Source organism: Lathamus discolor, chromosome 10, assembly GCF_037157495.1.
Source record: "Lathamus discolor isolate bLatDis1 chromosome 10, bLatDis1.hap1, whole genome shotgun sequence".
Classification (NCBI taxonomy): domain Eukaryota; kingdom Metazoa; phylum Chordata; class Aves; order Psittaciformes; family Psittacidae; genus Lathamus; species Lathamus discolor.
Window position 1 is genome coordinate 6,556,338 of NC_088893.1, and position 13,929 is coordinate 6,570,266.

At 49.8% G+C, this 13,929-nt stretch overlaps 1 protein-coding gene across 2 annotated transcripts in view; it reads right to left on the reverse strand.

The window, feature by feature from the left end:
• Positions 1–13,929, reverse strand: part of PCDH1 (protocadherin 1) — a 54,508-nt gene that overhangs the window by 18,019 nt on the left and 22,560 nt on the right. For both annotated transcript variants that reach the window (XM_065690421.1, XM_065690422.1), the window contains exon 4: positions 9,022–9,241. In XM_065690421.1, the coding sequence (XP_065546493.1) occupies positions 9,022–9,241 (220 nt within the window). The remainder of the gene's footprint in view (positions 1–9,021; positions 9,242–13,929) is intronic.

The following is a 13,929-nucleotide window of genomic DNA, read 5'->3' on the forward strand; positions in this document are numbered from 1 at the left end:
CCACCATGTGGCTTCCCTACACTGCTATTGTACCAGCACTGGCTCTGCATGATTGCATCAGCTCACAAGAAATGAGCCCTGGTTCCTGCAGGGGAACCTCAGCTCTCTGAAAGGCAAAGACAGGGGCTGATATGGTTAGATAAGCTCTGAGTCAAAGCAGCCTATCCTTGGTATCTCTCGCCAGATGCCATGACTAATGTTAGATTTATGGAGTGTCCTCTCGCAAGTAAAGCAAAGAGCTAGCGTTACAGCACTTACTGGAGGCGACTTCAAATCAGGATGGATGAGAGTTTGTGGGAAGGAGACGGAGAGAGAAATTCATTAATAGTGAGAGCACAAAGGATGAAATCCTGGAGAAGAGTGAACAACTGAGATTGACATTTGACCTCACATTGATTTCTCCGAGGACAGGAATGAATCCCTTATCCACTCTCTCATGCCTACAAGAGGGATTTTCCACCTGAGGGATCTACACCTGACCAATCCTTCAAACTCAGCCACATGCTATTTCTATGAGAAAGAAAATGCAGTGTGAAGTCCTCAAGAAGCTCAAATGGGTGACTTCATAAGCTTCTCTAGCATTAAGTTTAAATCCCACACTAATGCAGGTCCCTTTACATAGGAAGAGGTACTGCCAAGCAGGAAGGTTTATAGAGACATTCAGGAGCACTCAGAGGCAGATAAAGGGGAAATAACTGACTTAGATCACACAGGAGCTGGAAATGGCATGTCAAATTACTTCAAAAGAAGATTTCTAAGGAAGCAGGTCTTTGAAAACAACAAATAGTCTGGGGCTGCTGAGGGATCCTAGCTGTCTGTTGCTTTTACACTTAGTCACTGTTTCTGGTTTAGATGTATTCTAAACCTCACGTGGCTGTTCGGTGCCCTTCTGCCAAAGCCCTGCGTTCTGCAAGTTCTGCTCTTTGTGGAGCCACAGAGTAGTCAGGTTAGGAAAATTGCTCTGACTTCAGAGTAATATAGCCAAAAAATAAGTGATCCAGCAAACCTTCAGCCTGATCAGCTCCCCAGTCCAGTTTGCCATGCAGCCAAACTGCTGTGCTGGCACAAGAGGGCACATGGCACAGGGACAGGGATGAGCAAACCAGGACACAGAGGAGGGGAGCTGCCTATTCTGGCACTCTTGCTAACAAAACACACAGGGTGCTGGCTGTGCTTAACAGGTTCATCAACAGAAATGCTCATAACTCAGCTGCTGGCTCTCCCCCATGGATGTCCTGTTCCAGTGAGACACACCGCTTGCCCAAGGAAGCTGTGAATGCTCCATCCCTGGCAGTGCTCAAGGCCAGGTTGGACACAGGGGCTTGGAGCAAGCTGCTCCAGTGGAAGGTGTCCCTGCCCATGGCAGGGGGGTGGAACTGGATGAGCTTTAAGGTCCCTTCCAAGCCAAACCATTCCATGATTCTATGATTCTAGGTCACATCTGCAGTCGCTCCAGAGAACCTGTCCAAGGGCAAGGCACTGGGTTCAAAGCCCTGTTCAAATGCAGATTTTAAAAGGATATAGAAAACATTTCTATACAAAACCAAACACAACAGAAGTGTCTGAGGGAGCTCCATCCAACCCCTTGTTCTGATGAAAAGTCCTGCCTGGAGAGCAACGTGGGACAAACGCAAAAGGGACCCACCCTCTTGTTCCTGGTGCAGACCTAATTCTGAATGCTTCTTCCTGTAACAGAGTTTAGCAAACTTGAGTTGAACCCATGAATAGTTTGAGGATGACATAAACCACTCTTTGGAAAATAGACTTTGTACCAAGGAAGGGGTGTTTAGATTTGGTCTGGATAAGAAGGAACATTTGCATGGGCATTTGCAATCACTGCCAGGCAAGGAAGAAAACCCTCATTGTGTGGCAGTAAAACTGTACCTCACCTTGCAGCCACTTTGTGAAGGTGAAGAGTTCCCTGTTTCAATGTCACCAGGGCTGCAGGAGTGCATGTCCTGCCAGGTGAGAGTGAATAGGGAAGAGTGATTCCAAAAAGCAAGGTGAGTTTTGGGCTGGCTTTCAGCACATTCCCAAGCCTGGGGTCTCTGCAATATCATGCAGTAAATCAGCAAGTTTAGAGCAGGGTCATCTCACTGGGATGTGCACTCATGATAGCACAGGGAGAGGATCGTGGTGGGTAGTGCTTCCAAATGGAAGAAAGAGTAAAGACGTAGAATAATGACAGGATTTTCTCCATCCAGTAGGTTCACAGCAGGGAGAATGTGAAGGACATAAAAGAAGGGAGATGACATTGTCATTTCCATCGTCTTGCCAAAGACAGCAAGAGGGAATGGAAGATGTCACAGCCCAGCCCAGGATCACAAGGAATAGCAGAAAACTCAAAAAATCCCATCTTAAATGCAGGAGGCACACGTACAGCCATAGGGATCTATATATTCTACAAGAGAAGGCACCTTCCTACTGAAATGTGAAGCTTTTTGTCCCTCAGGCACTGACTGAGAACAGCTGTCCTGCCTAGATTTTCCATAATCACATAATGCAGCTACAGTTCAGGGACAGAAAGGGTGAAAAACGTAATCAGAATTCAACAAGGAAACTTGGATCCTTCAAAGAGCTCCTCTAGAGATGTCCAGGATCTGCCAATGCTCTTTGGAGAACCTGAGGACAATCTTACACGCACACTACCACATAATCCTGTGAGACAAGAAAGACACTGTCAAATAAATTATTAAAGCTATTTTGGACAACGTCTGAAGCAAGTAGCATCCTTCTTAGAAGGTCTTGAGAGGATTAAAGGCATTCTCTGTAGCTAGTAGCTGTGTAGTTGTTACTCAGTCTGGGGAGGAGAAACCAGCTGTACCCTGTTTACCCCGTGCTCCTTGGTGCAGCTAAGGTGAGGAAGGTGACCTGGCTGACGTGACATCCCAGACCTGCTCTGACTGAACGGCTCTGTCGTAACAGAGAGTTTACCCAGGCATGAATGCTGGAAAACATGGAGAAGAAAAACATTAGGGTGAGAACAAGTTTGCAGTTACAGCTCAGACAGAAACGGCGTGTTGCAATAGCGATGGTGTAATCCATGACCATTTGCAATCTGTCAGATGTTGCCTCTCCCAATGAAAATCTTTCCCTACATCTCTCTCCAGTAGTGATTAGGAGAATCAGAAGCTGTCTTTGGGGATGAACCAACATTAACTGAAGAAAGAAGACAAGCTCACGATTTCTTATGACGAAATGCAGATGCCTGCAGAGCTGAAGATCACTGAGGAACCCAGATGTAATTTGTAGAAGTAGACGAGATGCAGAAGATGGTCCCAGACAGGATGTGTACCCTAAACAAGAGCAGGACTCAGAAGCTGCTAGTAATGACAAAACATCTACAGTAAGTAATTCCAGCCCTGGTGTCAATAACCTGTGTTAAGAAGGATCAGTTATAAAAAATCCCAATGTTTCAGCTAGAGAGGAATCCAAGCACTGGTCAGAGCCAAGCCAACAGCCCTTAGATGTGTGACCTGCTGGCTCTCAGTTGGAAAGGGGACACAGTGCCAGCCAGAGACCATCCTTATTCCACAGGCAGCACCATTTATCTTACCCTCTGCCGTACTCTCAGTGTTCTCTTAAAAGGTGTGAGATCTTCCAGTAAGTGCCGTGTACCAGACAACCTATGTGGGCTCACAGCATTTGACCAGGACACGGCATAGAGCTTGCTTGAATCCTACAGCCCAGACAGAAACCCAGTCAAAAGCATTCCTCAGTCCTCTGCAACAAAGCAAAAGTGCCGCAGGGTATGTTTGAAAACAAATCTGCAGACTGAACATGTGCTTGGAACACTTTCTGCAAGACAAAAGGGACATTTACAGATAATGCAGAAAAAAGAATAGGCTTTAAGATCCAGAGACTTCACTCTGCCAGAGGAGGAGAGAGACAGTCATTTTTTTTCGGTCCCATCTGCTGGCTGGAAGGAACTGAGCAACAACAGCATGGAGAACCTTAAAAAGAAGCTCATGACTGGACTGACACGAAGCAGAAGACAGGAGGCAGTGGCTGCCCAGTGCTGCAAACCCATCCCATCACCATGAGCAGTAAGAAGAGATTGCTGGCTTGGGACTCCTCTTGTGGGCTAGCCACCTTCCCAAGGTGCTGTGATATTGCAGGGGGCATACGCAGCCCTGTGCCAGGCAGCAGCAGCTCTGTTTGTGTGTGATGGACACACATGCCTGTTGTGAGGCTATGAAGATGAACACCAGCAGTCACATTATCTCTGTGCCTGGGGCTGCTATGGATGCCACTGAGTGCTGCTGAGAGCTGTGGGCTATCATCTGGACACATCCACACCGCTAAAAGGTTGTTGGCAAATTGGCCATCAAGCACAGAAAAAATGATATGAAGGAAGGGAAGATCCGAACTATAATCAGAAGCGTAGCAAAGGGGAGCAGGAGGAAAATTATCTCCCCAGGCTGCCATTGCAAGGGTTGCCAAAAAGCAGCGCACACATCCAAGATGTGCCAGATGTTGTTGCTGCTGCCCAGGAATGGGACTGCAGGTCTGCGGTGGCATCGTGAGCAGATGGCAATGGCTGGGAGGAGTGCAGGGAAAGGTGGGAGGGAAGGAAGAGAGACCCAGCTGCCAAGATATCCTGCCTTGGCTCTGCTCACAGTGAGGGACTTGACTCAGGTTTTGAGCATATCAAAGGGAACTTTAAATGTTGACTTGCTCACATGCGATCTACAAGTATGCATCAAGTGAGGTGTCTCCTAATGTTGTAAGATTCAATGGAATTAAACGGCAGCTAGCGCAGCTCAAGCAGAATTCAAGTTGCAGCACGTGAAACTGGGGGCAGAGAGGATGTGCCACTGGAAGGGATCACCGGAACACTTGCCACCATTTGCGCTCAAAACGGGACCTTTCCGAAGCAGTCCTCCCGCTCAGCCATGGTGAGATGAAGAAATCAGAGGGTGGAATTTTATGGCTTGTGTCATGCAGGGGTTAGACAAGCTGCTCCTTCTGGCTTACATCAACCTACCAATCTTTCTTGAAACTAACAATACTCTGGACTGAAAGGGTTTAATTAAGTCCAGCAGTCAAACCCCGGCAATGCTCTCTCAATTCCTACGCTCAGCCTGTGCTGAGGTGTACAAAGGAGGTAGGAGACCATCAGAAAAAGACTGGTCTTGACAGAAAAGCCTATGACTATGAACCAGGTGAGAGGGTTTTACACCTAGCTCTGCCACACAGTCCCAAAGCCACGCTGCTCACGCCTCGTATGCAGCCTTAGCTTTGCCATCCAAGAGCAGCTCCGAGCCCCATGGCTCGGAGCACTGGGGTGCTGCAGCAGCTCCTCCGGGGGTCACCCAATGCTAGCAGCCATCTCAGAATGCAGATTGTGATTTTCTGTTTCATTCCCCACCTAGGGTGGAAACTCCTTCCTGGAAGGAGAGCTGCGAGGATAAACTCATTAACATCTGTGAAGTACAGACACTACTGCACTAAGTGCATTGCGAAAGCTCAGGAGATGATTGTTAATTACATATTCAGTGCGGGGTTGTGATGGCATGCATTAAAAATGGCATGGGGTGCCCACTTTAAATAATGGGGATAAAGCAATTTAAACATTCGTCCCTGCTCTGTGGGCTGAATTCAGAACTACTTCATGCAATACTTCATCAGGTACCTCTGTACCACACAGGGACAGAGCGAAACAGCCTTGATGTAACGGTTCCTAAATTGCACATATTTGGTCCTGTAATCTTACTAAATTGTCTCCATCGTCAATGGAGAGAGACTGGCACTTTCATCATCCAAGCTCTGCATGCATTATGGCAGGGCAGATCCTCTGCAGAGCAGAATCACTCCCAGGCTCCTTCCAACTAAAGCAAATCTGTGATGCAGGGAGAGCAGATGTCTTTAGCAAAAGCAACGGGTGGCCAAGTGGGAGACTAAGCTCAGTTCCCAGCTCAGTGTACCCCACAGAAGCAGATAACAGCATGGCAAAATGTTGGGGAGGAAACAGTGGGCAGCTAGGTAAAATACCAGGGATGACAAATGCCTGGGATGAGTGAGGAGCTGGCACATCAGTGCCAAGATACTGGAGAAGTCTTCATCAGAAGCATCGTAATTCCTCCTGAAAAGGACCTGGCTCAGCCCCTGCAATACCGCATTTTACTGCAGTCTGCACAGTCAAAAGTGTCCAAAAAAGGAGGACACTGATATGTGTGTTAATCAAGTGAAGAACCATCTACAAAGAAAAGGCATGGATCTGTCTTCCAGTTGAAGAGCTATAAATAGCCTTGCATACTTGCTTATCAGATTGGTTCGGCTGCAGGGATAATCTCCTGGAGAAAGCAATGGAAGCCCTGTTATGTTGGATATTTATAACTAGATGAAAGCCTAGAAAATGCGCAGTCGTGTCAGTCTTGCACTCGTGCCGCGAGATAGGGTGTGTGGGATCCAACTCATCTCTTCAGTTTAATATAAGGTCAAGGATGGCTTAGTCTTCCCAGATTCACAAAGAACAATATCTGATCTCTTTGAGGAGCTGGTGCCGCTTCAGAAGCCGAGGCAAGGGCATGGTGAGACAGTCCCCTAAAAGGTCATGATGGTCCCATATCACTGGAGACTCTTTGCAGGGAGGAAGATATGACCCTTCTCTGGTCAAACAAGGCAGAGACGTCTTGTTTGCACCAGGGAGGTGTCATGTGCCACATCTCGGGCAGGAGAACCATGGGAAGCCCTATTCTAATGAACAGATCTAATATGATCAGTATCTCCTAATCTCCAAATCGCCTGACCTAGTGCCTGCTTAATGGATCACGATGCTGACCCCAGCCCCTAAGGTTCATCAAACTGTCTTTGCCAGATTACCTGCAGAGCACCAGGACCAACTAGGGTTAATGCTGGTGGATTCCCCAGAGCATTGGCCTGCCACGGCCTCTGCACTGATCCTGGTTTATACAGGTCAGAATGGCTGCTGGAGGCACTGGAGCCTGACTTCCCAGCACTGCCATGTGAGGGGAGCCAAGACAGGACAGGCTGGGGGATGGAGAGCAGAACAGGGTTACAGTCTTCCCCTGGGAGCCTCTGCACACACTGTATCACATGTGGATATTTGTGGATGGGTGCGTGGTGCTGTGAACATACACAGGGTGTCATGTGCAAAGTGAGCTGCCTAATTTATAGGGCAGGTTGGGTTTTGTGATGCTGTGGGCACCACGCCTGAATGCTCTGTCCCTGAGAGTCACTGCTCTAGGCGGTATTCTCTAGCCTTCCTTGGGTCTGCTAATCCCCATCGGGCAGACAGTGAACATCTCAAGCAATACAGGCAGAGTTTTCTGCCCTCCATCTCCTGCTGCAGATCATCCAGGTCCTGTTCTCTTTCATAGAATCATGGAACGGTTTGTGTTGGAAGGGACCTTAAAGCTCATCCAGCTCCAACCCCTGTCACAGGCAGGAACACCTTCCACTGGAGCAGCTTGCTCCAGACCCTGTCCACCTGGCTTTTCCTCTTTCTGGTTTTAGGCCTGCTCCTCCCTCACCACCTCTGGGTTGCCTGTCACCTCCAGGGGATCAAACTTTCCTCTTCCAGGTCCATCATCACCACTGCCCTTTCATATCCCTCAGCACAGCCATGTAGTATCTCCTTGCCCACAAGCCCTTCAAGCCTCTCTTGTAGGTACAGGCTTATACTCAAATGGAACTTAAGAATTCCAGTACTGTTGTCCTGTGCCAGGACTCCAGGAGCCTCTTCACACTTCCCAGTTGACTGGCTGGTACTTTTGGGAAGAAAGTGATCTGCATGACACTCCTAGACAGGAGGATACCTCATATTGCAAGAGCAATGTGGATTTGGGAACCCTGCCAGACCCTGCACCACCATGCCTTGCTTCAGTGGTTATGGCATACCAAACTCCAGTGTTACTCCAGGAACTAACCTGGGAAGAAGGAAGAGATGTTCCAAGAGACCTTCAAGACCACAGGCTACCCTGGGCCACACGTGTTCCTTGACAGGGAGACCCAGTGGGTTTGCAGCTCCCTGGACCAGCTGAACACACTCTGAGCCCTTTTCACACCACATACAGACCTGTCCCAGAGCCAAGGATGCCCAGAAGTAGCAGGAGACTTCAGGAGAACACTCTGCACGCCCTCTTTTTCCCTCCCAGAGGTTCCTCTGAACTTGCCAGCCCCACTGCAACCTCCCCTCAGTACAAGAGCACAGAAGGCAGCAGGTACAGGAATGTTATGTGCACAGCCAGAGCCAAATCCAAGGAAGCAACTTAAGCTGGCCAGAGAAGATAGCTTGGGGAGTGGGCTCGCTGGGGGTAGTCAGGCAGGCAGCACAGAGGCAGCACAAGGAGCAGAACTGGGGTTGAAGCTGTGCCAGGGCAGGGGGAAGCCAGCTCTCCCACGGTGAGACTGCAGAGCCCCCGGTGGGGAGCTCAGGTAAAGGTGGCCCTGAGCAGGAGGTCACTGTCGGGTTTGCCACGACCACACTCCCTGATCCTCCACCTACCTCCTCACCCCAGCCTGTGCCCCTGAGCTCTCCCCCTCTGCTCCCTGGGAAACCCCCCGGCTCCAACACCCACCGCAGCACAGAGAGCTGCATCACACCCCGGGCACCCCTACATCCCTGCCCTGCCATGGGGCACCCATGGGACCACTTGACTGTGGCACACAAGCCCACCATCGGCTGGGCTACAACCCCCTGCACTGCTGCCTGTGCTGCCACCTCGGACCATCCTGTTGGGCCCCCTGTCTACATCATTCCAAACCCCTCTGCCTCTTGCCAAACCCGTCTTCCTCCTCGACTCTTCCTATTCCCACATCTCGCTCCACCCAGACCTCCTCTCCCTCACCCACTTCTCCCGTCCCCACCATGTCCTTGTTGTTCTCTTGCTTTGAGCCTCACCTCTTCTCCAGCCTCCCAGCCCTACATGGCAAGCCTGTCCCATCCGAGCTCCTCGCCCCATCCCACCCGCACCAGGGGAGGTGCAGCACTGGGGATGGAGAGCCCTGGCGCAGGGTCCCTGGGATGGGGCAGGCACGCGTGCGGCGCGCACGTACCGTTCTCGGGGTGCTCCATCTCCCCGATGCTGCCATCGGGCGTGGTGCGTTCATAGTGGTCCTCAGGCAGGGCCAGCGGCCCAATGCGGGGCCCTGACGATGATTTGCTGCTCGGGGTCTCTGACTCCTCCAGCCCACTGTCGTAGTAGCTGTGCTGGGAGGGATCCTGCAGGTCCTGAGCCTGGCTGGCTGCAGAGAACGTCACTCGGCGATGAGGTAACTGAGAGAGAAGAGAAAAGCTGTTGTATCACCCACCCAGCAGATGAAGGCAAAGAGGGGGTCAGGCAGAGTGCTCCTGCCCAGTGCTCCCAACACCAGCAGGGTCCACCACAGGTCCCACACAGATGCCATCCGAGCGGCTCCAGCACAGGCAGGAGCACCCCATCAGACACCAGCACATGCAGGGAGCACACCTTGCACCTCTGACCCAGCAGTTCCCTCCATGGCTTGTGCCCCAGCTTCCTCTTCCACTCAGAGACAAACCTGGGCAGATGCCGTCTCCCATCACAGGCAAGGTCCCCTGTTAGCGCAGCATCCTGAATCACTGGCACTCACCCCATCCTACATCTTGGCACTTGGACTCTGCATGCACCCTGGGTGCTCTCAGAGACCCCACCTCAGAGACCAACCTGGCTGAGCTCACCCAAAAGCCTCTCTTATGGGTTCACTTCCCAGCACAGAGCCAGGGTTACTCCATTCTGCACCTTCCAGCCTCTGACCTGACACCATCTCTCATCCTAAGAGATTCAAGGGTCATCCCCGCATCTTTTGTCTGCTTGTTAAGCGTCTCAATGACCCTGCTTTACACTTTCTCTCCCCAGCATTGCCTCATGCTTGGGAGGAGCTCCCTGCAAGCAACCATTAAGCTACATCATTATCCTCCTCCAAACCCGTCCATAAAATCCTTCTTTGTGGTGATTACTGAGGAGTGGAAGGGGTAGCAGGAGTTCATAGGGCAATAGCAGGATGAGGCGTGCAGAGAATGAAAAACAAACACCAAGAGAGAGAGAAAAGACACAAAACCGCCCATAAACGTAGAGCCCAAGACAGGAGCTATTTGTTGGGGATCTGAGGGTGATCAGGATAGAGAGGAACCAACACACCATTTAGGCTGCTACAACTGAGTGGCAATCGGGCATCCCACACAGGTACCACCAACGAGGAAGGGGAAGGAATTGAGCCTAACGGAGGGAAGGAACACACAGGGAGCATTTAGATGAGCTAAGTTGCTTTTCAGGTTGGTTGGACCTGATTAAATTCACCCCAGATGCTCAGAGACCTGATTTAAGTCACTTCAGAGGTGTTATGGCTTTTTTGGTGCCTTTTTTTTTTTTTTTTTTTTTTTTGCCTTTTATACTTTTAAAAAAGAATTTGTAGAGAATCAGGGAGCTTCCAGAAGCCTGGAAGCGATCTAAAATAGCACCTGTCTTTAAAGAGGAGAAAAAAGAAGAGCTGGAGAATTATAAAGCAGTTAGCTTAATTTCAGTTCCTGGAAAAATACTGAAACAGATAAAAGAACTCTTTGTAAGTACCTACAAGATAACAAGAAAATGAGTAACAGCCACTGTAGGTTTGTCACAAACAAACATGTCAAGCCATTGAACTCCTTCCTTTGAAAAGACATCAGGCCTCATGGATGGAGGAGGAGCAGTAAATGTTATGTCTTGACTTGAGGAAGTTTTTGACACTGTTTTAGATGATGTTCTCCCCAAGTAATGCAGGAAAAACAGTGTAGGTGCAGCATAGTACTTCTGTGCTTGGGTAATATAGTGCAATTCACTGCAGGGTGGATGGGAGGCATTCAGAAAGTTGGAGTCAGAAAGTAATTACTGCAGACAGGCCTTTCAGCTGGGACGATGCATCAAATGAAACTCTTCGGGTTGTGTCCCGAGTCCCTCCAGCCTGTATTTCCATTAACTGCTTGGCTGGCAGATGTGGAATAGATCTGTCACATTTGCACACCGCGCAAGCAGGGGGCTGGCTGAGGGACTGGGGGTTACCACAGATCCTGGGTTGATGATCCGCCAGTGTGTCAATCTCACACCAACAAATGCATCTATATTGGGATGTGCAAACAGGAGCTTTGCCCTGGAGTCACGCAGGGATGTGTTTGCTCTGCAGGGCTCAAGCAGGGCTGCAGAGGCAGAGCTGTGTCCAGGCTGGGCACCGCTTTTGAGAACATGTGCACCAGGGGAATAGAAACAAGCAATACGTAACGGTAATAAGACTGAGGAACCTGGTTTGGGGAGGAGAGGGCTAAGGGTGGAAAAGACACAGCACTCCTCAAGCTCATAAAAACCTTCTGCAAAGGCTTTTATGGCTACTTTTGGCCACAGACAGACAGGAAGGAATGGCCTTCACTTGCAGCAGCGAAGACCAAGGTTAGCCACTACAGAAGAAAATGCAGTGGTAGGTTTAGCTTAGATTGCCAATAGATTGCCAAAGAAGAAGCGCAATCTTCATGAAGGGATAGGCAAGCACCTCCCAGGAGGTCTTGTGGAGGAGCTGAGGTCAGGGCAGTCCTGCCCACTGCACATTTGCATGCAGATGACCCTCCAGAGGACATCCTTCCTCTGTAGGCTCTGCAGCTGTGTAGAGCCTTGCAAAAGCCTTCACTGCACAGACCTCACTGCCCAACATAGAACCACAGAATGGTTTGGATTGGAAAGGACCTGCAAAGCTCATCCAGTCCAACCACCCTGCAATGAGCAGGGACACTTTCCACCAGATCAGGTTGCCCAGAACCCAGAACCAGGTTGCCTGGCCTGGAATGTCTCCAGGGATGGCTCATCCGCCACCACAGGTAAAACCTGTGTTTTACCACCTTTGTTGTAAAGGGAGGTTGTGAATGCTCCATCCCTGGCAGTGTTCAAGGCCAGGGTGGACGAAGCCTTGGGTGCCATTGTTTAGTGTGAGGTGACCCTGCCCATGGCAGGGGGGGTTGGAACTGGATGATCTTAAGGTCCTTTCCAACCCAAACCATTCTATGATTCTATGATTTCTTCGTCATGTCATCATGCCAGGCAATGCTGTTCCACCACTGCTTCTTCCTGCACTCTGAGTGCCTGGCTGAGACTGCTTCCTCCATCACTGGGGCTCATCAAATCACAGAATCATTTAGATTGGGAAAGACCTCTAAGATCATCAAGTCCAACTGCAAACCCAACCCTGCCAAGTCCACCACTAAACCATGTCCTTGTAAATGCCACATCTACACATCTCAATGCTTTTGCTTTCTCTCTGTGCTTGTAAAACCCCAGACAAGCAGCCAGGGCTCCTTGGGGTGCCTGCAATAATACAAACAAACAGCTTCAGAAACCCAGCCTGTGACAGCTACTATCCCTCCCCTGAGGGGCCCACTTCCAAATAGCATCACTTTTACCTAAAAACCACCTCTTTTAAATGTCACATCCTGCCTGGCAGCCCTCAAATAGGCTCTTCTCACTGCATGGCAAAGGCAATCCACACTCAACCCCACTCCCCTCCAACCCTGCATGGCACTGATGGGGGTTATTTCCACCCTTGTGCTCTGCACAGTCCTGGCAGCTTGCGGCTGGCTGAAGCTCTCCACCCGGACAGCCTTGCTCCGGAGTCACAGAAAGACACTGAATCAATTTGTCTGGCACTGACTTACAGCAATTGGGTTTTGATTGACCTTTCCCTGCGAGGTTAAAGAGCCTTTCAGCACGCAGCGTTTCCTACACAAGAAGTTGCTTGTACAGTGTGATCAAGGCACGCCTCAATCTTCTTTTTGAGGAGTTAAACAATCCGAGTTCCTTATGTCTCAACCTGCAAGCCAGCAAATCAGTTCTGTGGCCCTCATCTTTACTTGCCCCAGCTCTTCCCCAGTCCTCGTCAGTGGCGATTCCTGCAGAGCTGCTGGTGCCATCTCACCAGGGCTGTCCGCAGAGCCCTGCTTCTCCTTCCTCTCAGGGTTTTGCACCCTAGGACTGTAATAACCCTTTGGTGGGAGCACTGCGAGTGCTCACACTGAGCTACTCATGCAGTGTGACCCTAAAATCCATTTTAAAGTCAGTGCTTTCCAGGATATAAACCAGCATTGCCATTTCACAACATCCAAGCTTTGCATTTGGCTGTGTTAAAATGCACTTTGTTTAAATGGGCCCAGTTTACCAAGCAATCTGGATTGCTCTGCATGACTGCTCTATCCTCATCATGATCTCCACTCCACCAATCTCCGTGTCAGCTCCAAATTTTATCAGTGGTGATTTTATATTTACTTCCAGATCGTTGATTACAACATTGAATGGCAGCAGGCACAGTGCTGCTGCCGAAGAGCTCCTCCAGGAGAACCTCATTCCATGAGGATTCCCAACAACAATTGCTTTTCTTCACTAAGCTGTTGATAAACCAGATCTTCATCTAGCTAACAATGCTTTGCTTCTAATGAGGAGTGCTGATGCAAAGTAATAATAATAATAACATGATGCGTTATCAACTCGGTATCTTCACCCAGCTCCAAGTTGATCAGCTGCACACTGTAATCTTCCACTGACATTAAACCAGATCTGCTGCTTCAGACCCGCAGGTATGCCTAAAGCAGGTCCTGTTCCTCACCATGGGCAGGAGCAGATGCCTAAGGAAAGGTTTAAGAACTGGACCTGTCACGTAACGCCTCTGCCCAATATCCCTTCCCATCAAACTGCGTTGACTGACGTCAATGCTATTTCCATCACTGAGTTTCCTGCCTCAGCTATTAATCCAGTTGTTCCCTGGGGCTGGTGAGGACAGCATGCGCTGCACACAGCATCCCATCACTGTTCCAGCTGGCCCATCCTGGGGTCCCCAGCTCCGTTAACACTCCCAGATCAGGCAGCTCCTACTCCAGACCTTTCAAGGCTCTTTGGCACAAAATTATTTGACTTGATTATTTCAAACATCACTCTT